Source organism: Argentina silus (genome assembly GCF_951799395.1).
Source record: "Argentina silus genome assembly, chromosome: 19".
NCBI classification, from domain to species: domain Eukaryota; kingdom Metazoa; phylum Chordata; class Actinopteri; order Argentiniformes; family Argentinidae; genus Argentina; species Argentina silus.
Genome location: NC_139673.1, coordinates 7,362,349 through 7,390,090, shown reverse-complemented (window position 1 = coordinate 7,390,090; position 27,742 = coordinate 7,362,349). Strand labels below are relative to the sequence as shown.

General features: G+C 43.3%; 1 protein-coding gene across 1 annotated transcript in view; it reads right to left on the bottom strand.

Annotated features, from left to right (window-relative positions):
- Positions 1–4,065: 4,065 nt before the first annotated feature.
- Positions 4,066–27,742, bottom strand: part of slc6a2 (solute carrier family 6 member 2) — a 28,562-nt gene continuing 4,885 nt past the window's right edge. Inside the window, exons 4-14 of the mRNA XM_083691238.1 lie at positions 19,694–19,832; positions 19,201–19,335; positions 18,349–18,452; positions 16,535–16,659; positions 15,770–15,882; positions 11,929–12,057; positions 10,906–11,005; positions 9,962–10,062; positions 7,972–8,139; positions 6,834–6,905; positions 4,066–6,556 (exon numbers count right to left, since the gene is read on the bottom strand). Of these exons, the coding sequence (XP_083547364.1) occupies positions 6,533–6,556; positions 6,834–6,905; positions 7,972–8,139; positions 9,962–10,062; positions 10,906–11,005; positions 11,929–12,057; positions 15,770–15,882; positions 16,535–16,659; positions 18,349–18,452; positions 19,201–19,335; positions 19,694–19,832 (1,210 nt within the window). The 3' untranslated portion in view covers positions 4,066–6,532. The remainder of the gene's footprint in view (positions 6,557–6,833; positions 6,906–7,971; positions 8,140–9,961; positions 10,063–10,905; positions 11,006–11,928; positions 12,058–15,769; positions 15,883–16,534; positions 16,660–18,348; positions 18,453–19,200; positions 19,336–19,693; positions 19,833–27,742) is intronic.

Genomic DNA, 27,742 nt, shown 5'->3' with positions numbered 1-27,742 from the left:
AACATTTGATGATGTTAATTGAATAAGACCTAATTAGTTCATTGAATTAGCAGCAGTAAAAATGCCTCTGGACAAGTGTGTGTGTGTGTGTGTGTGTGTGTGTGTGTGTGTGTGTGTGTGTGTGTGTGTGTGTGTGTATGAGGAAATCAACTGTTCAGCTGAGAGAAACAGTATGAGAGAGTACCACCATCATGTCATAGGTCTATGGGAAATCCTCCAGAAATGTGTGCATTAATAAACCATTAAGATATACAATAGCCATGCAGGAGAGACAGGGGGCATGTAGGGGACCCCAAACCTGCTAATCATAAATAACAAAGCCAGCAGCAGGGTCGGCAGTGGCACAAAGACATTGAAGGCCCATGTGGGGGCCATGTGACATGGATACACAGTGGACACAAAGAGGAAAGAGATGGACGGTGGAACGGCACAGTCAGCTACTGCAATGAGAAGTCCTCACTCAGCAGGAAAACAGGAGAATACTGACAAAATGAGAGCAGATCAACTGTGCCGTCAGAGTTGATATATGGCTTAACATTGTTGTCTGCATTATCATGATCAAATATGATCAGGGTAACACTTTCTATGAGGCTCACGTATATAACACATTATAACTCATTATATCTATCTATCTATCTATCTATCTATCTATCTATCTATCTATCTATCTATCTATCTATCTACAGTGCTGCTTGAAAATATATGAACCCCTTGTGCAATTATAGATTGCACAAAAGCAGATCGTCGGCAGATCATCTGCCATTACTTCAATTTTAGGAAACACAAGTGTGTGTGTGTCATGGTTTTTATCAAGAAAAAGAAAAAGAAAGACTGTTTATTTGACATGCAATCAATTCACATCAATTTTTGGAATGGGTCTTTTTGCACACACCCCCCCTGAGACAACACACACGCACTGCACACCCCCCCTCCGAGACAACACATGTGCACACCCCCCCTCCGAGACAACACACGTGCACACCCCCCCAGGGAGAACAGAGCGCTGGGCTCTGGGCACAGGGTCAGCCAAGTCAGCGCCCCTGGAGCAATTCGGGGTTAAGTGCCTTGCTCAAGGGCACAACGGCAGTGGTAGGGACCTGGATATGATGCCAGCAACCCTCCAGTCACCAACTCACATCCAGATCCCTCCTGGAGCGGGGATCGAACCAGCAACTTTCCGATTGCTGGCCGGCCTCTTTAACCTCCAGGCTACCTGCCGCCCCCTACATGCCTCCCATTGTCCCTTTTGGTTGTCAATATTGTCTCCTTCCATGTTGGTGTCCTCTTGGGTTTTTGACTGAATCCATCCACCGTTGGCCGCCATTGGCCAGTCTTACCCTTGCTGGGGCTCCCTTGGATGGTCCTCCTTCGGGGCCTGGGGTCTGACAGGGTGGTTGGGGCCGAGTCTCCTGGGGGGCCGTAGGTCTGGCCCGGGCGCCTTCGTTTTGGCTGCCTCCCCCGTGACAGGAAGGTGGTGGGTCTGCGAGGAGTGGTTTTTGCTCAGCCACAGGAACAGCTAGAGTGACAACTTGTTGTACAGAACATGGGTTATCCAGGGAGTCATCAATTTTGAGTAGTGGCATAATCTTATGTGGTGTACTACTAGATGTACATGCCTGTCCCCGTGCCCTTTTTGATGCCTCCTCTAACCAGTACATAAATGCTTTCCAATTCACCTTCTTTGGCTTTTTCTTACCCTTATTTGCCTCCTCAATCTTCTCTCGCTGATTTTTCAACGCAGTAATCTGCCTCATGCTAAAACTCCCATTTGCGGGGAAACCTAATGTTTCTCTCTCCTTTAAATGCTTAACCCTCGTATTGTCTTCACTTTTTGGACCCTTTGGAAGTCTTCGGGTCAAATTGACCCGGGACATTATTGGGGCTTTAAAAGCAATACAAAAATACAAATTTCCATTCAAAACTCTTTAACATATATTGTCTTTATCTCAATTCCAAACAATATAGATAACATGTATGATTAATATTTGCAATTAATCTCTGCTAGATCATATTTAACAGTGGAAGTGTAATTCGTTTTTTGTGATAAAGTTATAATTGATGTAAAAAATCTGCTATAATAAGGACTTGGGTGGAATGCTTATCTCTGAAAAGTTGAAATGAAACAATGTTTTCATTGATGTTTATTATTTTTGAGGAGATATTCTCATTTGATTTTCATCTTTATCTTATTATAATCAAAGCTGTGAAAAGCAAATACAGGTGATGAACGACAATAGAAACACAAGAACCAAACTTAGATCGATTTAGTCACTGGATATGAAATACATCTCTCAAAAATGTCTCAAAAATAACTTGAGATGATTTACAATAAATAGAAACACAAAACATGAACGAAATGTACACTGCTTTATTCACTGTCAATGAAATACAGTACACTGAAAAATACATCTTTCAAACAATTCTGAAATAATATTGGATACATACAATTTGAGAGTATGTGTCCTACAGATGTACTTTTAGCAGTTTCTGCATGTGGTTTGTGTCTTTGAGTCCTTTGAGGGTTCACACACCTCGCTGTGCTTCCTCTTGTTGCCACCAGCTGCAATCTAGAATAATGAAAATACTTTATTAGTTCAGGATTTTTTTCCCACCACATCTTCTAATAGTCAATTTCAATTTGACCCACATACATACAGAGATACTCAGAAACATACACACACACACACACACACGCACACATAAACAACAACAACAACAGGACACTTACTTCAGGCACTGGAGGTTGTGGTTGTGTGGGTCGTGCAGGTGGGACAGCAGGAGCCTCCTCCACCCTCCTCACTATGGCTAGAGAAGCTGGGTTCCTGGGCACATGTTGTCTCCTCTGTATGTGCGGTGTCACCAGTGCTCATAAGCATCACATTTTTGCCCTTTTTGGGTATGTAGGATACCAGGGCCATGTTGGCCGTAAACACAAAGTGGGAGGAATGGACTGGCCTGTTCGTTACAGTTAGAAGCTGAGGTGGGAGCTCTGTCTTATTTTTTTCTGACTGTTCCACCCATTGTCAGCTTTCTTTTGAGAAGTTCCTGTCCCGGGCTGTACGATGTGAAAAAATTATCCCAAGTGATGTTGTGGCCACTGAGGCCCTGTGACATATCCAGTACCACCCGTGTCCCCTGGTGTCTCTCAGGGTCTCCTCCCTCTGGCTTCCCAGAATGTTTTGTAACAACATTGTGCAGATTCTGTGTTTGTGTGTGTGTTTGTATGTGTGTGAGTGAGTGTGTGTGTGCATGTTTCTGTGAGTCTGTGTGTCTCTGTGTATATGCGGGTCAAATTGACCCGAAGACCTTGTGAAGGACATAAATGTGTAGGGGGTGTATAGCATGTGCACTCAATGATTTTTTTTTCTTTGACATGTTCTTCACAGTAAATAAGCCAAGGCCATGGAGTTTCAGGTTGAAAAAATGTTTCCTTGTATATTTTTTCTTCAAGTAAAAATTTAAAACGGGTCAATTTGACCCGAAGACCACACAAGGGTTAAATGACGTATTATTAACATTATTAACGCTTACTAGCATTTCATAGTACAGATACTTATTGAGCCATTACAAGTGAAGACAGGCTTTTTTTCTCCCTCTGTCGAGGTACAATAGAGCACATCCTGGAACAGTGGAGGAAGGTGAACTCGTCTCTCTTGAGGTGGCCTGGAGAGCTCTGGGTGTGAGGCTACAGGGCGGATGTTCCCTTCCAGGAGAAGAATCCCCATCCTAGAGCTCCAAACACACCCAGGCCTGGTTCCTCTGTTCTCAGCCCCTTCATCTTGTACTTTACAGTCTGCCCCCTTCAACTCAATGGACTGTGACTGACAGCCCTCCCCCTCACATCAGGGCAGACTGGTGGAGGTAGAAATCAGAGGACGGGCTCGTTTTAATGTGTGAAACGGAGTGAGGAATGGGATCAAACACACCTGTTTGATATGTTCCTCATTCCATTCTATGCATTACAATGAGCCTGCCCTCCGATTTCTACCTCCACTGGTCTATACATGCAGTAGGCTTAGTGACCACCCACCCATCACTGCAATAAAACACTGCAAACACCCCCAGTGTGTGTAGAAGAAACTCTTTATTATAATAGTGTGCATATTTTGACTTCTTCATAGATAGGTGTCACTCACGTTCAACAGGACATTTGTATTGTACACAGTATTCTGTAAACATAGTTCAGGAAAGCCAGGGCTTATTTGTCTACATTCATGTGGCAAACTTGCCCCAGGTTACACTGAAGAATATATCTCTAAATAGTTCATCTTACCTACACTGAACACCATGATATAACAGTAGACAGTTACGTTTAAAATACTTTACATTCACGTTTTGTTATAAACAATTTGATAAATACAAGATTAGATATTTAACAAAAGAATATATTCATATATTTTTAATTTCTTATACTCCACATATATTTGAATTTCTATGTGTGGCTTCCCTCCTGCCAGTAAAGGTGGTCTACGATATAATGTTCAAATTCAAATTCAATTTCATTGCAATAAATAAAGAGCAACGGAAAGGAACAAAACAAAGACACAGCTCTATAGGGGAACATTTTGGCACTTCCTTGGTGGTCAATTTCTTTTAAGTCAAGGTCAATTTGACAAAATATGCTTCAACAGATGACAATGAAACATAAAAGAGAGTCATGTATTTAACAAAACAATCATTATACAAATTAGGCATTTAAAACATGACGACACTTGTCATTCTTACACACACACGCATGCGCACACACACACACACACACACACACACACACACACACACACACACACACACACACCTACAGTAACATCCATACAGTACAAAACCCCAACACACACATTCGTACACTTCTTTGGAACACATACTAACAATGCATTGGAATGATGCAAATGGGCACAAATTAAAATCATTACAGCCTCCTTGATTTGTTGAATGTAATTTCAGTTAAACTTTTGATAAAACAGGGCATTTCCAAAAATAAAAACATTCCCTTCTCACTAAGAGTGCTTCCTGGACCGATCGATAGGAAACCTAACAAGACTCTCTGACAATGACTGCTTTCACATTATGAATTCATCATACTCATATAGGGTGGAATCCTGACTGAAATCAGTCAAATTGCTCAAAAATCCCAATGATATCAATGCAAGAGTTATGTTAGCGGATCTCGAAGTTAGGATTCCACCCACACTGAATCAAAACCCTCCATTGAGTCTTCACCATTCCCTCTTTGGGGTCCTTCAAACCTTCCTATCTATCCATGAAGCGTGAGGTTAAACGCATTGGAGTCAGTAAAACGAGCCTCTCTGAAGAGGAAAAGATCCAAGCATGATGTAACATTTACACTGTACGTAGAGTACGTTTAGAAAATGTGACGTACCTACGTTATGTGGATCTGAACTTGTTGTAAAGACCATCGGTAAAACTTTGGAATTACCACTTGCTAGCTTCCAAAAAACGCAAGTCTCAACATAAATTGTTCCCTTTTCTGTAACAGAGGAGACAAAAGCTTAATATCTGTTTTCAGGTCAGTTTCAGGAGCTCAAGAGTGCAACTGTGATAAACCTCTAGCTTACTAAGACAACAATCTAAGGACATTGCCATTCAAACAAAATGTATAATACTGTATGTGATTGTGACCATAGATGATAACATCCACAAACTCTGATTCTGATCTGCAGGAGAGGGTTCCTGAGTCTCTGGGTATATATATAAACACACATAATATAAACCTTTCTGTTTGGACCGATGATGGTGGCGGAGAAAAAAAAACATTTACAGGTTCTGAAGTGTCTAGCTTGATAAGGCACTGACACAGTTGAGCTGCTCTTTCAAAAGCATGTTAAGAATGGGGAAGTTCTCCCAATAATTACTGTCTTATGTCTATCTACTCAGCCATACAAGGGGGGGGCAAAGGAACTATATCTTTTTTAAATGTCTCATTCACCTTAAAGCTTGAAGATCCTCTTCAAAAAGAATCAGAAGACACAAAGCAATGTGAAACATGATTGCCTCCCCCTGCGTACATTACACACGAGAGCAGTGGTTATTTGGTACTTGTGTGTCTTGGTTTCCCGTCTAACCCATTCTGTAGACAATGGACACAGAACAGTTAACAAAAATCATAGTAAAAAGAAAAACACATCAGCATGAAAAACATGTAATTTAAAACAGGTCAATGAACAAAAAAACACCTGTTGATCCTCTGCATGGAGCAACTACATCTTGTGAGGTGTGTGAGGTTGGAAAAATGATGGGTCACATGGTAAAAAAAGAAAAAAAAAAGAAAAGCAGAAACAGAGAGAATATTGACTGTGTGTAAGTTGATGGTAAAAGCCATAGCCGGTTGACAGAGATGGAGCGGAGGGGAAGGCAGGTGGATTGGAACACATGGTGGCAGGAACCCGGCACTCTCTCTGTCCATCCTCCCACAGGAGGCTTAAGCACAGAAACGTCTGTCGTCATCGGAGCGCCTTGGCTCCAACACCAAGGGATTTTGGATAGTGAGGAATGTAGAGCTGTCCGCTGTTAGATGTTAGATGGCCAACCAGTGCTTGAGCTGCAATTCAAACGGAACTCTGATTAGGTGGAACTCAAAGCTAATAAAGTTGACTTTGATTGGGTGTTACTGAAGTCATTCATTTGCCTAAAGAACATGGAACAGACATGGAGGCAGAAATCAGAGGACACGTGTTTGATACCATTCCATGCAATACAATGAGCCTGTCTACCTCCACCAGCCTCCCATGATGCATTCATTCTAATACCAAAGAGGTAACATTCATGTACTCATTGTCCATACTGAGTGCTGAAATGTGTGTTAACAGAGCCCTTACCGTGAACTGTCTGATGTTGCCCTCAGCCACCAGATGATGTTCATGTTCTGGTGTGATGCAGTAGGCTATCCTCTGAAAAACAAATCATTCCATCAGTTTCACCTTCTTCGCCTGAGCATGCACAGGACATCATCCAAGGAGGCTATGTACTTGGTGCAATGCTGACTGGAGCCCAAGATATATTATGATTGTAAAGCTACATAAACTGTGGGAGTTATTTAAAGGAGCAAGGCGAAATTCAGTTTGAAGTTTCAAACAACAACATCCTCCCTAATAACAATATAAACCGCTGAAATAGACTTTAGCTGTTATGTCGGACATTAGCTGATGTGTTTCTGCATGTGCGCACTCCCCTAGAACACCCCTGGCCATAATAACATGTTTGTATACAAACAGAGTATCGAGTAGGACACTCCTTTTTAGAAAGCACTTTTGCGGGTCCAACACAGCGTTTGTAAATGAAGTATTTCTTTCAAGGGATCTCATTCCCTGACTGCTACCAATTAAACAGTCATTACAACCATTAGGAAGCTTTTAGAATGCATACTGGACCTTTAATCCATGACCCATTTCATTATATACAGTAGATCCACCCAAATAAGGAACATTTTGATATGTAATATGTACCGCAGTTGACTTTATTCTGGCTAGACAGAAAGAAAAACATTTACTGTGTGGTGGCTGTATGAGATTGCCCTGGCCATCAAACTCAATTGAACTGCATTTGGTACTGTACTGTATGGGACACTTGGAGTACAGATAAAGGAAAAAGGATGGTCATGGAATGGGTGACAGAGTCTAAACACTCCCAGCTATCAGAAAGGAAATGCCACAGGGAGTGAGGAAACACAAGGTAATACTGTTTACTGGAGGAGAAGAAACAACTTTCCACAGCTTTGATGATTACAATCGTACTTTGAACCCGCAAAATAACGTCTGTGTCCCTCAAGTAATGTCTGTGTCCCTCAAGTACCAACACCATCCAGGGAAAGATCAAGAAAACAGTTCCAAATGCTTTGATGCTCATAAGACTCCAGGCTACACACCAGCATGTGATAAATTGCTTGATTACATTAAATCAATACACACGGTAAGGTACAGTATGAAGCAGACAGGGGTTTGTTGATTTCGGACTGACCTGTTTGAACGTCCCCGGCACACTGAAGAACTTGTAGACGGCGTAGACAGGGACGAACAGCATTGAGGACAAGGCCACACCCCAGCCGACCACGTTGGACCACTGGGGGAATACGTAGTCGTCGTATTTCAGGCCCGTGGATGTCACAATGCTGGCAATCACCACAAACTGAGGAGAGGAAACGTGGTTAGGACGCTCCTGAGGGATCCAAATCAAAGCCAAGCATCTGTGTGAGAGCCAATACTGCTCTACTACAGTTATTTCCCCTAGGGATAAATAAAGTTTCTATCTATCTATCTATCTATTTCTTTTTGGTAAGAAGCCCTTCTGCAGATGGATTAGAATTGAATTGAGTTGACGGGCCTGTGAGAGCAAGGCCTCGGCCTCCCTCTGGGGCTGATCATCAAACTGTAATAGACTTCACTCCAAGTAGTCTGAGTCACCTGACGCAGACTAGAACACGTCTGAACCCTGGCCTTCCAGAGTAGCACCCATCAGTAGCAGTTATAACTCAGAGAGAGGTCAGAGTCTCCTCCTCATCTCTAGTGAATATCAAAGGCCAGCATACTCATCATTGTCCTTCCAAATGCCATCCATGCTACACCCAAGAGAGTTCTGTGCAGCCTTGCTGACATCTCTGGTGCAGTATCTGCCTTGCCCCAAGAGAGAAGGGTAGCAGTAAGTTTGTACTCTACATCCATGAGTCCTATTCATTACACTAAACAATGTAAGCTCCCATCAGACATGATGTTACTGTTTATGTTTACAGTCTTGGTGGAATATTGGCTTTCAATCTACCTCTTTTCCTGTTTGCCTTAAGCATTTCCCATGGGGATGAACAGCCTACTTACTTACTAAGATCATAATCAATAAAGACCATTAAGGGAAAAGGAACATTTCCCATAGAAAGACAGATCATGTGCTTTTAATAACATTGCCTTTCCAAACCCACATCTGTATTTCATTGACATGACATCCAACTATCTAAAATATAGAAAACTAAACATTGAAATGTAATAAAAGGACTTCCTCATGGACATAAATCAGTGTATTGCACAACGATATAATCAGATATCCTGAAGGATGCATGTGATTCAAATCCATCTGGAGATAAGGGATAAGCATTGTGATTTTCAAAAAGGAAAACACAATACTATATAAATTATACAAATTATAGGCACAAATTGGGGGGAAAAAATTATAAAAAAGCATTATGACATTAGTAGTCGAACTGAAATGACTTTCTGTTATGCACCTGTGTACTCAAGTGTCTGCATTACTTCAAGTAAAGGTAAATCACATTAGCTTTTATGATTACATTAGATTTTCCTCCGATCAGAAGCCTCAGGTTTGAAAGGGCGTATATCTTTGGCGGTTGACTGACAGCCCAACTAGCCAATCAACGTTACAGCTGTTACTACCAAGTTGCTACTGAAGCCACTCATGATGAAGCTAAAATAAATATTTACCATTTAAAAAGAGCATATCACATTTCACTGATCATTTACACTTACTCCCCTTAAATCGTAGCCTACCTGATAGGTAAAAGGTGTATGCATACAATTCATTCAAATCTGCGAGATGTCTAGGAGTGGGCCAATGAAACTTACATGCTAACGTTTGCTAGCTATTAGCTTGGCTAGCTGGTGAACTGTTTGGGTTGTGGATAACTAACTAACTAGCCTGTATCTTGTTGTGTCACTACTAGCTTTGTTAACAGTAAAGGCAGGCACTCATTTCACCAGTGCCTAATCATGACTGGAAAACATGTGCAACATTTACATTTACATTTATGGCATTTAGCAGACGCCTTTATCCAAAGCGACTTACAACAAAACATGTCCAATGTGTCAACAAAGATCTGTATTGGTTCTATCACATGGATTTACTCAATTGGATACTTCAAGCTTTTGTCAAGTGCTTTGCCATCCCATCACCAGCCCAGCCCTCCCGCTACAACCCCCAACTCATGCAGCTTCCCCCCTCTCACCAGCAGAAAAGCAGGGCTGACAAATTTCCAGCACAGCCTCCAGTAAAGACCTGGCTTGAAGCCCATCATGCGCTCGATATCCTCGCTGAAGCGGTCCACGCCTGGAGGGGAAACACACAACACAGACCAGGGCCTCAGGCTTAGTTCACACATACAGTACATCAGTGGAGGCTGGTGGAGGTAGAAATCGTAGGACGGGCTCATTGTAATGCATGGAACGGAATGAGGAATGGTATTTAACGTGTGTTTGATACCAATGGTCATTCCGTTCCATGCATTACAATGAGCCCGTCCTATGATTCCTATCTCCACCAGCTTCCCCTGCAGTATATAGACCCACAGTCAGCCTCCCCTCTCCCGAGTCACAAAACCACAGGACACCTCTTCATTCATCTGTAGCCATGCACAAACAGGTCGGCCAGTGGCTGAAAAATACTCTTCCTGCTAGCTAGACATTCTTCAAAGTCTTGCAGCTTCCTCAGTATGTTTTGTCACAATATTAGACCAGTTTGTCCATGGTAAGGATATATAAGAGGTGGTAGTGAGTAGGGGAGGCTGGTGGAGGTAGAAATTGGAGGACGGGCTCATTGTAATGCATGACCATTCCTCATTCCATTCCATGCATTACAATGAGCCCGTCCTCCGATTTCTTTTTGCATTGTGGCGGTATTCTAATGTCATCAGTTGCTGCAGGGCATGGGGAGTGAAGATGCCAGGGGGGCACAGGGGTTGTGAGAGAGCCCAGTGGAGGACATCTGGAGGGAGGAGGGAGTGATGGAGGGGGCAGTAGGACCTGGAGCTAATGCACAGGTCAAGGTACAGTACTGTATGAGTGGACGGGGTAAGCCAGGTTAGCAGGTTAAACACAGCTTGAGATTCAGGAGGATATACCGCCATGTATGTCGCTCCAGCTGTGTTATTGACATGTGTTACTGGTGACCTACCATAACACCAGGACACCCCTATGGCCTCAATCAACACGGCAAACAGTATGGAGGTCCCTGCAGCGTAGTTATCCAGCAGAGTCAGCACATATATCCCTCCCTGGAGAAGAACAACAATACAGAGAGAGACACACAACATCAGGGCCACTTGCAAAAAAGCACACCTTCCTGTACCACATCTAGCGGAGTTCTGTCACTGGGGGCTAGCAGATTTATATTCCTCTACGTACATTGCTCTACAAGTTCAAGGTGAACATTCAAAACATACAGGGACCGACCGATACTTTGGCCACAGGACATGCAGGGGCTGGTGACCAACGGAGGAGGACCACAAACACCGCTCCTGTTATAGAAGGAGGCGTGTGACATGGTTGGGCAAGTGGAAAACATGTTTTCTCAGAGTGACCATCTAATTGCCGCAAAATTGCTTGCTTTTCCGAAAGTTTGTATATTATTTTCCTAATGAGGAACTGGAATGTGCTACTAAGCCATGGCCTTTGGAGACCAAGCAGAGGCTTAAAACAGAGCTGTCTACCCTCTACCACAGAGCTGCAGGCTGGACAGACTGCATTATCTTTATTGAAATCTGTTTTAATGAGCACAATTTGCAAGAGGCTTTGACTGAGACAGTCTCTCTTCTCTAAATCATCATCATTACATCCCCCTTGCATGTGACCTATTGTAGAAGGATTCTCAGCAGCACACACTGGAAAGTTACTGATTAAGGAAAATCTGTAGCATTCTTTATCCAATCATATGAGGAAGAGCATGTGAATTTCCAAGCGCTAAACCCCCTCACCCCCCCCATCATTTCTTCAAGCAACAATCGCTGCCTCTGTTATCCGAAAGCTCCATCTCAGGTAGCAGTGGCATAGTGAATGAATGCGGACCATAGAGAGAAGCAACTCAAGCGATTAGTGTCCTGGCTTGACTCTGATATCATCTGAATCTCAATGTGAGAGCCGTCTAAGAGATGTCGAGGTGGATAAAAACATGGAGCGCAGCGCAGAGGAAGAGACTCACATTTGTGACGCAAAACAAGGCCACCAGGAAGGTCCCGAACGCTGTGCAGAAGGTGAACAGCTTCCTGTGCCTCTTCAGGAATTTGAAGTCATCCGTAAGTCCTGTGATGACTGCTTCCATGCCACCCATCTGAAAGGGAAACAGAGGGATGTTTAGATACTTCAGAAGGCCTTAACGGGATAGTTCTGGTTATTTTACTTGCTGGCAGGTACTAGGAGATATATACACATCACCAAATTCAAGGACTTTTTCAAGCACCAATTTCATTTTCAAGCACCACATTTATTTTTGTATTTTTTTTTACAGTTAATTTATTACAGTGGTACACATTCAAAAGGTATGAACAGTATGAAGAGGCTGCATTCAAGTACATTTGTGATAAAACATATATACTGCAATTAACCTCCTACAGTAAATCTCCTCTCACTCCCTGACTCACGGATTCACTCACTCACTCACACACACACACACACACACACACACACACACACACACACACACACACACACACACACACACACACACACACACACACACACACTCACACACACATACACAACAGCCACCCACACACACACTCCCTCCCTCCTCCTCTCACACACACACACACACACACACACACACACACACACACACACACACACACACACACACACACACACACACATACATGATGTGACAGGGTTTTCAAGTTTGGCATTGTTCAGGGGGAAAAGGTGTACATGTACCGGTCAATACAACCCACAATATAACTGAGTCCAACTGAAGTGCTGCAAGCTGTTCTTGTTTCCCTTGTATGGCCTTTCTGAAGCTGTTGAAAGACATTCTCTTGCTTTGGAGGATGTTTCTGTTTGAGGCTGCCTTCTCCATTTCTTTGTCCAAATGTTCAATATCCATTTCAAGTCTTTTGCTTTGAGATTTTCGTTCTTCCAGATCCCCCTTTTTCCTTTGCTCTGCTTTGCTCTGTTCCTGTTTGTTTGTCAAATAGTCCTGATACTTTGCATGCAGAGATGCAGAGATCATTTGCATGTATCAGCTTTGCATGCAGAGATCATTTGTGGTGTGATGTAGACCAGTCCTCCTCTCCCTGCAGCCTCTAAAAAAAAGGTGTCAAGGCCCATATGGGGATCGTATTCACTGTACTGAGTGAAATGCTTCCCAACATCATCCTGAATGAGGCTCTTGTCTTGTCTCCAGGCAGCATTATCTCATTCAGCCTCTTGGAAGCGTTTGAGAGGGGGGTAAAAACAAATATTGAATTCATAAATTTTCGAATACTACAACCACAAACCCACTCCTCCTGGCTGAAAACATAGTTTCTGAAAATAACTGAATAAATTTTTTAGCAAAACCGCCACGGCTCGATTGGCGACATCAATATTCTCAACCCAGCGATGTGCGCAAAACTTCTTGGGGAACACAGACGTTATGTGTTATGGTTATGGTGACGAAATTCTCTCTCCTCATTGGGGGTGTCACTGGAGAGCCAATGGAAGGTACTTAAAGAGGACATCCAAGTCCCACCCAGTCATGCTGAATGCTCTTCTGAAGGCGTTGGGAATGTCGTGCAAAGAACAAGTTCCAATGTCTTTAAGTGCTCTGTCTATGACTTCTGCCAGGACACTGGATGTGAATTCCCTGCAGAAATTGTGGTTAACTCTAGGTCCATCCATTGACATCTGGAGGTGGTTTGACAAATTGAATTTGACTGTCAACTCTCTGAAGAGTGAGAAATAGTTCTCAGCCGTGCTGTGTCCTATAAAGGCAGAGTTGAGGAGGTGTGTAGTAATCTTTTTTTTTTGTTTGTTTTTTGATTTTGGGGTCTAAAAACCTTTTTTTTTTGTCTGATTCATCAAAAAGCAGCACGTCTTTCTTCTGCAACTTGGCCAGTAGGTGGTGCCGAAAGTAAGGTGCAAGCCTATGATTGGTCATGGAGGTTGTCTGTCTCCCTCCCCCCACTGGCAAGTAACCTGGCAATCTGGGGACATCAACTGAAATAACTTGGAGTTGTCCTTCTTCAGCACTTTTGCAGGAATTGTGAGAGGTGACACTCTTCATGGTCCACCATCTTTTCTGCACACCAGGAATCATTATTTCTGACCCCGGGGGCTATTTTCGCTGCAGATGACTGAGGTTGTGGATTCTGCAAGAACCAAACACAAAAATACAATTACCCTTTCACTAAATTGCAATTAACCTTTCTATCTGACAACATGGTACAATTTTAAACATTATAGTATATAGAATTACATTTAGGCTACTCATATTTCAACCCAAGGCCATGCATATTGTACAGTAATATACTGTGTTTGTTGATTGAGTGTACATTTCAGTACTTATCTAGCTAGATAGCTAACAGGTCTGTTGTTAACAAGCCAGGCTATAATTAATTATGAATGAATTAGCTTCATTACCAGCTATCAAGCCAGCTCATTCAATTTGACTGACAAAGCAATTTCTCATTTAAAAAAAGGTAATTTACCTGTTGGTCTGGTTGAGCTACTCCGAAGGTTATAAAGGGAAAGTCACGTATTGACGAGGCGGCAGCATTTGGAAGACACTGGCTTGGTGTTTTGTCAAACTCCATGTGGCTCTTCACGGCTGACTCAGCCATACTGCCAACTCAAAGTCTTCCACACATTCCTTACAACGGGCAAGGTGTGGATCTGATACATCTGGCAAAAGCCAGTCACAGTAAAGATTGATCTCCTGCCTGGCAGGGAGGCAGCCAAGTGCTAGCTACCACCGACTCTTTCAGCTTCTCCTCACACACACACACACACACACACACACACACACACACACACACACACACACACACACACACACAAACACACACACGCCTGCATTTGTGCAAGACTAAGAGGTGTGAGTGGTACTGTACCCAGCACACAACCATGAAGCGAAGTACCCTGCTTATGGGTACTGACCGCTTCCTCTAGCATTGCTAAGAATGCTAACCAGGTGATGCAGAACATTGCTAAATAACCACCCAACCACCCAAAATTGTCTGGATAAACCGACAACATCCTAGGTCAGTCACAAATATGGTAAAACTTAATATAGGGTGAACTATCCCTTTAACTACATTTAGTATACAGCATACTGTACAATACTGTAACAAAACGACACAAAGTTTCCTCATTCCAACAGAATCCCTTTAAGTATAGTGCTGCCATGGCCATTTCATTACAGCTTTGAAGAAAAATGGTTCCAACGCTATGAAATTTCTCATCTCACTTCATTTACAGTAAACGAGCGGCGAGATTTAATGAGGAAAAACCTCAACCTCTGAAACGTTCCACTGAGTGGTGCAGTGAAACAACGATTTTCCACCTCACGGCTATGGGGCTATTGGGCAACATTCAAACAGTCACCCTCATACATCGCTCTGGGTCTGGGCCATACCCAGAGAGATCATCTGGAAGGAGGCCATTGCACTCTAAGCGGCAGTAGGAAAGTTCTCCAAAACAACGTACGAGCACTTGCTAGCAGATGTCCATCAGTGGAGGCTGGTGGGGGTGGAAATCGGAGGATGGGCTCATTGTAATGCATGGAATGGATGACGAATGGTCCATTCTATTCCATGCATTACAATGAGCCTGTCCTCCGATGTCTGCCTCCACCAGCCTTCCCTGATGTCTATGCATAGATACAGTTTATGCATGTATGCCAATGTATGTGTACATGTACTGTGCAATTGCATGGAAAGTTTTTTGTGTTTTTTAAAGAGAGAGAGAGAGCAAAGGGAGATAGAGGGAGGGTCGGACGGATGTCATAATATCTAAAATAAACATTCATGAAACATATGTAGTTGCCCTGAAGCAGGCGTGTAACTCACGGAGCTGTCAATGCCCAGAGTGAGCAGCATGATGAAGAACACTATGGCCCAGAAGGTGGACCCAGGGAGCGTTGAGATGGCCTCTGGGTAGATGATGAAGACCAGTCCTGCCCCTGCACTCACACAGATACACACACACACAAACACACTTATGATTCTACGAATGTGTAGCATATCAGCAGACCTGTAAAAGTGTCAAATTGTTGGGTCGGGTAGGAGGTTGAAATAAAACAGAGGTCCAGTGTTGCCTTCCGCTTGACCCTTTCAACAAGATTTGGGGGAAATATGGAGATAACTTTATAGAGATAGGGCAGACACATAATGTGTGAAAAGAAGAGGAATGTGTAGAGAGGAGTAGAAAGGTGGAGAAAGGAGGAGAAGGAGAAAGTCAAGAGACAAGTTGACACAGCAATGACATGTAGTTGAGGGAGAGATGAGGAGGAGGGGACACCAGGAGAAAGCAGGGGACAGAAAAAGGAAAGAGTATAAATAAGTATTTTTCCCCAAACCCAATTATCTTAGTATCACTGCCAAAGCTCTCTCCACAGTCTGAATTTATGTGACTTACAGGAAATTGTTCCATCAAAAGTCAGCTCAGATATACTCTGCTATTTCCATCTGAATCTCTCTCTAGGCTACTATGACATTCTGTGACAATCTGTTCACTGTGTACAGCAGGAATGAAGAGTTGCTCAGTATGTGATTGTGATTGTGTGTGTGTGTGTGTGTGTGTGTGTGTGTGTGTGTGTGTGTGTCACCACTCACCTTCAGTTGCCACGTCCTCTATCTTTACACCATGTTTGTAGGCCATGTACCCAAGAACAGAGAAGATTGCGAACCCTGAGAAGAAGCTGGTGACGCAGTTCACCGTACTGGTCAGGAGAGCGTCCCTATATGAAGGACACACACACACACACACACACACACACACACACACACACACACACACACACACACACACACACACACACACACACACACACACACACACACACACACACACGATAGCGACAGTTGTTGAAATAACAAGATCATAAACAGGTTAACAGTTTGTCTTTCTGACTTCTATGACCCTTGGCATGCAGCATCACAATATTTCTTTATTGTGTCTTAGTCTGATTTTTGGCCTTGTCATGTTTTGACATATTCCCCCTTGCTAATCTCCATCCAAACACCCTTTTTTCAGAGTAGGGGGGAATTCAGGTTAATGAGCTTTCACGTTTGAGCTTTCACGTTTAATTACCTCAGACGACCGTCCGCAGTCGCCAACCAATGGTCACTGGACAGAGAGAACAGTGAGCCTGACCTCAAGTGCTTGGCCTTGAGGTCAGCTTGAGGTAAGCTTGGCTTAATCAGCATATTTATGGACATAACAGCCAACTTTCACAAGTTTTTAAAATCCGCCCTCACTCCAGAAATCTGGCACAGGGGAGCACACGTCAGAACCTTCAGCTGTGTAAATGGGGTGAGATTTCAAGATGAAACACAGTGAGATAGATGTGTTGTACTGTCGCTGCACGCAGCAAGGCCATAAATCAGTGTAAACATCGTGATATGTTCATAGAGGGGTTGCATTTGAACTCGGTGCCAGAGAGCACTTTCACTGTGTCTCCTGGACCTTCTCATCTCTAAGCCCAAAAAGTAGAGAAATTGCGCATCCAGTTCATCAGGTGCAAGACAGAAGACCTTATGAAAGGAAAAAGTAATGTCTGCAACTCCGGTATGCTCCCAGGGTGATTGAATTCAGACAAAAACAGACAATGTTTTGACCATCACTGAGGAAGTACATAAACCTGTCGTCTTTCATCCAGTTATGGTTCACTCTCTCTTTTGTTTCTCAGAGAAACCGTAATGTAAATCCCCCCTGCCATCGCTCCACAGGTCCCTTAGGGACAGGCAATGATGAGAGGAAGGGGGGGGGGGGGGTTTGGCACACTGCCCGGCAAACTGTTAAAGTGGCCGATGGTACCTCTGAGCTTGGACAAAATGAGATGGTAAACAGGTTCTAAGTCCATTCTAAGTCTCAGTTCACTTTAAGGATTCGTTCAAAATACAGGAACGTATGTTTGCTGATAGAACCACTGATACTGAGAAATGAGCACACACACACACACACACACACACACACACACACACACACACACCTGGAGTATACCAGAGACAGGGCTTGTCCGCTTACAAGAGTCTGTCTAAATGCAGAATGGATCTAACTGATAGCAGGCAGCACCTCTACCTCTTCACTTCCACAGTGACCTATAGCATGGATAAGGATCAGCAGAGCACACAGTTGAATGCCTATTTCTCTCTGAGGGAGTAAGCAGACGACAAGGAAGGACACAGCGCCTGTGGCCATCATCTGGCAGTACCGGTTTCCCTGATCCTGTTAAAGCCCAGCCTGAAGGGGGACATGGACAGATTGGGATCACCCTCCATGCCCTTTTCTCTGCTTTTATCCATTTAAAAGAGGAAAAGATAGACTGTAAACAAAGCACCTGATCTATTGACATAGGCTTGTCACAGGCCACCCACGGGCATGGTAGGACTGTGCACAGCATCATGATATGGTATGACAGTAATACCTGTAGCAGTTGTTGTCAAATTTATTGTAGCTGGCGAAAGCAATGAGCACTCCAAATCCGGCTCCTAGTGAGTAGAATATCTGAGTGGCGGCATCGATCCACACCTACAACAAACACACAGGGCGGGTAGAAGAGCACAGACACAAACACACAGGGCGGGTAGAAGAGCACAGACACAAACACTGAATTGTAGTGAGTTTCCATGCAATGATCATTTCAAAACACCAGCCCTCACAGCTTGGCTCTAATCAATACAGTATGTCCACATCTACCTCATAGTATTCTTTTGTTTTTATGGTAACAACCCTTAAATCCACTTTATGTCTAAAAACAGTCTGAGCAAGTTTTGTAATTGTATTGTTCATGTTGTAAGCAGGGCTCCCCTGAAAAAGATGAAGGTTTAATAATATCGGTGAGGTTATGTCAAAAACACAAACACATTGACTAATCGTGGCGTGAAATAGAAACGGTTGTCCAGAGTGTAGTTGGCTAGAGAGGCGTTGTTGGCCTGTAAGTACGTTAGCATGTCTCACTAGATTGCAGAAACGTTTTTCAATTTTCGTTGGACTGCTGGAAGGCTGCTCAGTCCATGGAATATAATATAATATAAAGAAAAGAGATTCTGGATGACAGCTTGATCCCTTCAAATATGTTTTACTTGCTGACGCGTTTTGTAGCGAGCTCCTTCGCCAAAGCATCATGTTTTATTTGCTGACGCGTTTCGGGGCAAGCTCCTTCGCCAAAGCATGCATGCTTTTGACGAAGCAGCCTGCTCTGAAACCCCTGAGCAAATAAAAGACATTTGAAGGGATCAAGTTCCATCTAGAGCCCTTTTCCATAAGTATATCTCACCTTGGGGTCATTGAGCTGTTTGAAGTCGATGTGGAGGTAGGCCCTGATGCCATCCATGGCCCCTGGCAGAGTGATGCCACGGATGAGGAGCACAAACAGTACCACATAGGGCATGGTGGCGGTGATGTACACCACCTAAACACACAACACACAGTATGTCATGACTGCAGCAGCATTTCAGTGAAATAATGTCCTATGACAGTATGAAGCAATGACAATCTTGTTACATTCCATGTGGTGTACATACATTATTTGTGCTTGACTTCAGTCCTTTACATACTGGTGTGAGAATGCGTGGGTGAGTGTTCTGTATACGGGGGATGTGTGCCTGTGAGCAACGCCGGTTTGACTGAGCTGTTAGTGTTAATGGGTGAGTGTGTACATACACCATCAATACAGTATGAGTGTGTGTGTGTGTGTGTGTGTGTGTGTGTGTGTGTGTGTGTGTGTGTGTGTGTGTGTGTGTGTGTGTGTGTTGTGTATGGTAACCTACCTTGCCTGAGGACTTGACCCCCTTCCACAGACTGAAGTAAAGGATGAAGACTACTATGATTAGACACAAGGCGAGCTCCCAGCGAGGCAGGCCCAGGTCCCCAATGCCCCTACTCTCATGGAGGTGCAACACGCCCCGTCTAGAGAAAACACACACACACACACACACACATCTGTCTGTCACACACGCTCAAAACAAATCTCAAAACAAATCAAAATATCCTGTAGATACAGTACATGTAATGTATGGCCAAACCTGTCAACAGCAAAAACATCAACAAAGACATACTGTAGGTACAAGGATACATGTAAGGACATTCTGCAGGCTACACATTCTAAAAATGTTTTCCTTGGCCAGCCCCGGAGAGAGGTGTATTTGTACAGCAAGGTGGATCCACCCAGGCCATGCTTCAGCTGGGACAGATTCAACAACACAGCCCCCGCCTGGGGAGAGGGTACAGAGGGGGCAGGCTCACCTGCTCTGAGAGGACTTAGGGCAGCTGAGAGAGGACTGAAAGGGCCTCTGAGGACAACCATCACTCATAACCACCATCGCTACCATCACTCATAACCACCACTTTTAAAAAGCTTTTTTATTTATTTATAAATGCCCATGATACATCGGTAGCAGGAAGAGAAGGAGAATATGTGGGAGAGATGAGAGACGGTCTCTGAAATCACAAAATATGTTTTTGAGGTGAGGTCATGAACTGGGCTTTGCAGTGTGTCCAGCCAGGGAACAGAACTACATTCTGTACTTTTAACATTCACCTCAAACCAATAAATCAATTTGACACTGAAATAAATGTTCCACAAACTTGAAACAAGATGAAATGACTTAAAACACCTGACAAGTAGAGAAAAGCTTCTACTGAACGCTATAATGTAATTTCCATATCCACGTCTTCACCTACTGTAACTAACTGACTCTCAAGAGGGACTCAGAGTTTCGTGCTTGTAAGAAGAAAGACTCTTCTCTTCTCTTCTCACACACACACCACACACAGACCCAGACACACCCCCCCCCCCCCACTAGACACACACACACACACACACACACACACACACACACACACACACACAGCTCTAGCTCCCTCAAAGGCTTTGGCAGGTAGAGAATTGCATTTTTTTCTGAATGCTTAAACACTAACAGTGATTTTTGAAGCACTATCTCTGAAACATTGGTCTCTACATTGCTACACTATTTTGCCAATTGCCTTTCCACACTGACACGTGAAAACACTTTTAGATAATGAGTTCACTTACAAATCAGAGCTTGAGCACTATAAATAGGCCACAGGTAAACATTTGGTTTGGACAACAATGAAGGCCAATATTGGACAGAGAGTAAGAGGGGTGAGAACTAGAGGAGGACGAGGAGGACAAGGAGGAAGAGGAGGACGAGGATGCTTACTCATGATGGTTTGTGTGTACTGTATTGACGCAAAAAAAAAATTTTTTAAAAGAGTTTTGCAAGAATCGGTTGCTTTTGCAAGAGATATATAATGTTTTGCTGGTTTGGCGTAAGGTTTTGTGGTTAGTGTATAGAGTTTTGCAAAAATAGCCTATAGTTTCAAAGATAGTGCCTAAGCAATCAGAAAAAACTGTAATAACAAGTGGGTCCCCCCCGTGCCTCTGGGGAGCCACTCCCTTCAGAATGCTACTCTCAGTTGAAGTGGTTCAAGTGTTTTACGTCACGTAAATAAAAGAGACAAACGGTGTCTCCTGTCTCAACAGACTACAGGGAGTTTAGCACAAATGGAATGGAATGAGGAATGGTTGATGCCATGATGCACTGTGGTCCTCTAGTCTCTACGTCTGCAGTTGTTTGCACATTATTTACATGCGCATTATGTTGAATGAGATCAAATGTTGTTTTTTGTAAATCAGCATTTGAAAATAATGTAATCATAGACCCTCAAGGGCTAGGTGGTGGCTGTCCAAATCCAATTTTTGAAACCTGGCTAATGTTACTTATTCCCTTCAGAGTGCTCCGACTACAAGAGCAGTGAAGGGGTGCTTAAAAGGTCAACCATTTTACTGGAACATAAATAAAACATTAAAAGCGTAAATAAAGCTCAGTTTTACTACAGTCCAAAGATTCAAGTGTTTTATGGTAACATACTGTAAGAACACACTGAATTATAGACCGAGCTTCTCTTGACAATGTCAATAAAATAGAAGAGAAGCATTTCTGTATATGGAGCTAAGTGACTGATCTTGTTCCTAAGCACCAATTCTATTACTGTGAGTGACTGCACAATATGGTGATGAAATGATTTATATTCACATTGTCATGATATGTCTGGAAAAACAGCATATAATCCTTTAAACAATGTTCTTGAGGTAATCACAGTCTCTGATGAATAAGACTATTTCCCCATCTAGCTGTTAAGCAGACCAGAGGTTCAGTAGAACAGCCCAGGAGAAGGCTCTACTCCACGGGGGACAATGATGTGGGACGTCTGGATGCATACAACAAAAGCAGGCCGGCCTGATGTTCAATTCATCACAGCACAGATGTCTAAAGGGTTGCACGTCATTCACAGATCAAAAAATCGTTCTCTGTACTTTTTTCCACAAATTCCTCCTCGATCTGTGTGACTATCGGCCATCTGATATGGTTGGCTGAGATGACCCAGGGCGATAAGTAGAAGCCTTGCATCTGGATCTGATACACACAATGGTTACACAACCGGCCGGCCCTGAAGGCACAGGAACATGTTCGCTGTGTCCAGACTTCCAGGCCCAGGGGACCATGGGAGCTGCCAGGCCAGTCGTAAATATGTCCATGAGATTTATCTCCTCCTGATAATAAATTCAAAGCTGTGAGGTCTCGAGGGGGCAACAGGGGAGCGAGGGGTGGGTCGTCTGAGAGGGATAAAAAGGCTGTCCTACGTCCCTGACTGGCCACGGTCTTGTGTTGGTGTGGTGCCTCTAGCATAGCGTTTACTGGTAGTTTACTATCATACATCTGATAAATACACTACCAGTAAATGCTATCCATGACATCAATGCATGTTCCTTTGGCCCAGTTGTTCTAAACACTCGTGCTCTTATCTGCATTCTCTGAACTGGTCAACAATAGTGACCAAAAGCCATTTGGCCCATGGCCAATTGTTAGGATACTGTCCACAACTTCCCTTCTTTGCTGGGACATCAGTAGTTTATGAGAGGCTTTTTACAGAACCCTACAACCCGGTGTCTAGTGGTTATGACATTTAAACTATATCATATTTTATTGTATGTTCTATCAAGTTGGTGTTGCTTTTTTAATGTTTTCCAGGGTAGACTGAATTGACGGGAAGTAGGAACACCTAACACCAATACACCAACGACCTGAAGAAGCACCCGACTGGAATTGATTAAATATATAAAATCAAAGGGATCCTTGTTAGAATAATACAAAAATAAAAAGTAAAAAAGGTGCACTTCATGTTTAATTGCGCATTGCATGAATCGCAGCAGATTGAATTCTAAACAAAGCAATCTTCTTTCTATTTTGATTCTATGCAATTAGTACTTTTTAATGAAGGCAATACATCAAGCTCCCCCTGTCATTAAATTGAATGCAGCTGTTCAGGCATGTATGTATAGGATGTAAAGAAACCATGCTTGTTGACTAAATCCTTTGATAACACAATGCTTAAGCACTCACACATGATGCATACTGTTGCATCGTGCATGCAACTCTAGTTATGCTAAGCCACTATCACATATATTTACCATAATCATACATACATCACAAAGGGACTGGTATCAAACATTGCAATGAGCCTGTCCTCTGATTTCTGCCTCCACCAGCCTCCCCTGATCAATGCGCATTATTGATTACTCCCCTCAAAGACCAAGTGGTTGGCCAAAATGCTTGGGGTTGACATTTCTGTGCAAGATTCAAGCTTTGCACTTGAAGCGTAACTGAACGAGCGTGAATGAACTGGTGAGGTCATGAGCTAACAAGTGCTCTGGTTGACCTGTAGCCTGACCCCATGACCCCTGAGGGATTAGCCTGTTCGACACACTGCTGAGGGAGACACAAGCTGCATCTGACAGCCCATGAGACAACCATGGCTTTCATATCAAAAAAGAAAACCTGTTTAAAACAACTGTAGATGACTTATGGCAGGCTGAGCTCTTGGGGGATTGCAACAGCTCTCGGATCTGATATCTGACTGATAGAGGCTTGGCCCGGGACTAAACTGATGTATGGGAGAACCACCTAAATCCACTGTTTCCCTGAGTTAACCAGTGCTTTTGGCTGTCCTTCTCCAGCACCATGCACCCTATTTCTCCACAATGACCCAGGTCAGACCCTGGAAGGTCCACTTACTCAATCACTCTCACACCCAATACACCAAAGGCCGCCCAAATGTCTATTGAATGAGCAATTATGTTCAAAGCTTGTGACTGATGTCTTTACAGATGGAACATCACATTTATGGGAGTATTCACACAGGCATATCCTCCCGGTGATGGTTGTCAAAACAAAGATATTCCTAAAGGACTGTTCTTCATCGCCATTCAGATCGTATTACACCACAAGACAGTTATGGGGTCTCCAACTCATCTGAGCATGGTGGGCCTGAAGTCGTCATATTTGCCCTCTACAATTACAGCCAGGGTAACGAATGCTCTGAGTGAACAACAGGATGATCTCAGAAGAAGAAACCACAGAACCCCACAGAGACAATGGCCAGACAGCTTTTTAGGCCATGCGAGCAAGCCAAAGTGGAGTGTTGCAATAAATGTTTAAACATTCTTCTTACTCCATGGAAAAGAGAGCATTTGGTGGTATGGAGATGGGTTGGAACCAGGTTAGGGGTTATATAGGGTCAAAGCCTTTGTTGAACTGTCGGAGCCAGGGTGATGCTTGTGTGAGCATTGGGAGTGCTACAGGATGACAGACACGTCTAATGTTTTGAATGAGTGTAGGAATGGGACTTGTTTTGGTTATTCTATAAAATAGACAAAGTGCTAGATATCCATCAGTTATTTCCAGATGTGTTGCTTAAATCACAATAAACACCAATTATTATTATCACGGATGGAGAGTTTTTTTCTGAAGAAAATGGATAAAAATAACAGTTATCATTAATAATAATAACAGCAATCATCAATAGGGGAGACCGAGGCTTAAAGTCACAGTGGTTGGCTGTCACAGCATGTATGTTGTGACTTGATTTTACATTAAAACATGTCTTTCATGTCTTGTTCTTTATATACAAAAACCAACGGTAGGTTCACACACAAATAAGGCAGACTGTAGTATCTTCCTTTCTCTTTTTTAAATGAAAATAATGATTTTGCATGCATGGTTTTTGCATGCAGCAGCAGGGGAACAAGTGTACTGCTGCATGAGGAGTGGGAGCCCATAGATCAGGCAATAAATGTTGAGTGTCTGCCTGCCTTAAAAGGCCTGGAACTGGACACTATACTTTGTGGTCCTTTGTGGCTCAGTTGGTAGAGCATGGCACTAACAACGCTTAGGTTGTGGGTTTGATTCCTGCTGGGACCATATATACTGAAATGTATGCACTCACTGCAATGTAAGTCGCTTTGGATAAAAGCGTCAGCTAAATGGCATATATATATATATATATATACTTTGTAGAGATTAATGTAATGGCTCTGTACAATTATGGGTACGAGTGCTGCCGGCAGCAGGGACATGTACGACTTGGAAAATTGTGGGAAATCTATTACTTGGAAACTGGTGTTACGTCAATGACACCAAGTTTCCCACTCTGAAGAATGTCAGAATCAACCAATGAGGAGGGGCACTATGCAAAATTCCTGGTGGGAAGTTCTGAGTATCTGAACAGCACTCCACAACAGCGAAAGAACAGACAACCCATTAACGCAGGCAGTTTAACCGGCCTCTTAGTGGAGCAGCGTGGGGTCTGAGAACCCTGGTCTGTCATTAGAGGTTATGGCTCAGTTGAGCCCCTGTGATGGCATTGTAAGTGACACCTGCTGCGTGTCCGCCCCTGAGCAGGACATGACACTAATAACTGTGCTCTGGGGGTCTTTGCACTGCACCACCACAGATTGCAGGGCAGTAATGATCAATAGACCCAATAATAAAGCCTAATAGGAGAGGAAATGAAGGCTTACCACATCCTCAGACAGCTGAGGAGAAGGCAGCACACACATCAAAGTGCTACTGTGTGTGAGAACCAGAGTAATGTGCTGAGGGGAAGTAAACTGTGTGTGAGTGTGAGTGTGTGTGTGCGTGTGTGTGTGTGTGTGTGTGTGTGTGAGTGTGTGTGTGTGTGTATTGACTGATCTGTTAGTGTTAATAATGGAAGAGTATGTACATACAGCATACAATATACAGACATATTAAGAACACTATACTAATACTGCGTAGGGTCTCCCTTTGCTCTCAAAACAGCCTCAATTCTTCATGGCATTGATTCCACAAGATGTTGGAAACATTCCTTTGAGATTCTGGTCCATGATGACATGATTGCATCACGCAATTCCTGCAGATTTTTCAGGTGCACTTTCAAGCTGTGAATCTCCCGTTCTGCCAAGAAAACATTCCCCACACCATTACACCACCTCCACCATGAGAAGATGTACAGGTGTTCCTAATAAACTGTTTGGTGAGTGTAGTATTGCATGTGTGGTGTATATACAGTAAGCATGAGTGTGTGTGTGTGTGTGTGTGTGAGAGAGAGAGAGAGAGAGAGAGAGAGAGAGTATTGTGTGTGAGAGTAAGTGAGTACATTAAAATGGTGTCTATGATTGTGGGTGGATGGGGGACTGGAGACATCAACAGCAGCTTGAGAAACAGCCTCTGCCATTAATTTAAGTGGTTGGCTCTTTCACAACTGGCAGACATTAACCTTTTTGTTTATGGAAGACCATTGTGGATCCAATGCACTGACTCCCCTGTTCAACAGTCAGCTCAATTTTGAATAAACAGGGATGTAGCAATATTAGGTGGTGTTTACTTTTTGGGAAGTCAATTGTGCGCTAGAGAACTGAGAGAAAAGACAGTGGTTGGCAGTGGTAAGTAACATACACATTAACCACACTCTCTCACGTCAAGGAAATCCCCCACATGAGATGCCTCCTCTATGCCCTTCCGTCCTCTATGTTAAACAGTTGACTCGAATCTTCCCTCTGAGAATACCTCCATCTTTCATTTTCATCTCTTAGAGATCACTGCTAATGACGGGAGGCAACCAATAAGAATTGCGCGCGAGAGAAAAAGAGAGTGATGAATAAATAAAAGGAAGAGGCAACTAAAGGGAGAGAGACAGAAAGAGAGAGAAAACTAATAAGAGAGATGGAGACTGAAAAAATGGAGTGAGAAAGAGAGTGGTGAGTAAAACAGAAAATGTAAAATGGAGAGGCAACTAAAGGGGGAGAGACAGAAAGAGAGAGAAAACTAATAAGAGAGATGGAGACTGAAAAAATGGAGTGAGAAAGAGAGCGGTGAGTAAAATGGAGAGGCAACTAAAGGGGGAGAGACGGAAAGAGAGAGAAAACTAATAAGAGACGTGAAGATTGAAAAAGAGAGTGAAATGTCTGTTGGCTCAGTGTTCCCATGGTGTGCGGTGACCTTGCTCCTGAACTCGGCGTAACCTTGACGCAAGCAGTGTTATTTACGAGTCCATACTGAGCCTGTGCCCTACGTAAAGGCCTGTCGAACAGTTTATAATGAGATTACCAGTGTTAGAAACCCCCCTGCTGTATATGTTCTAGCGCCCCCGCTGCCTAAGTCCCATGCTCTTTATGAATGGACAGGTTCGGTCTGTCTAGAATCAACTACAGTAAGCCTCTACTGGGATAGAATGCCTTTCAAAGGGCATACAGTACATGGACCTAGCTAAAGCTCTATGTGGGGGCCAATGTCTATACAGTACAACCAGTGGAGGCTGGTGGAGGGAGAAATCGGAGGACAGGCTCATTGTAATGTGTGCAACGGAATTAGGAATGGTATCAAATGTTTGATAGCAATCCTCATTCTGTTCCATGCATTACAATGAGCGCATCCTCCGATTTCTACCTCCACCAGCCTCCCTTGATGTACAGTATT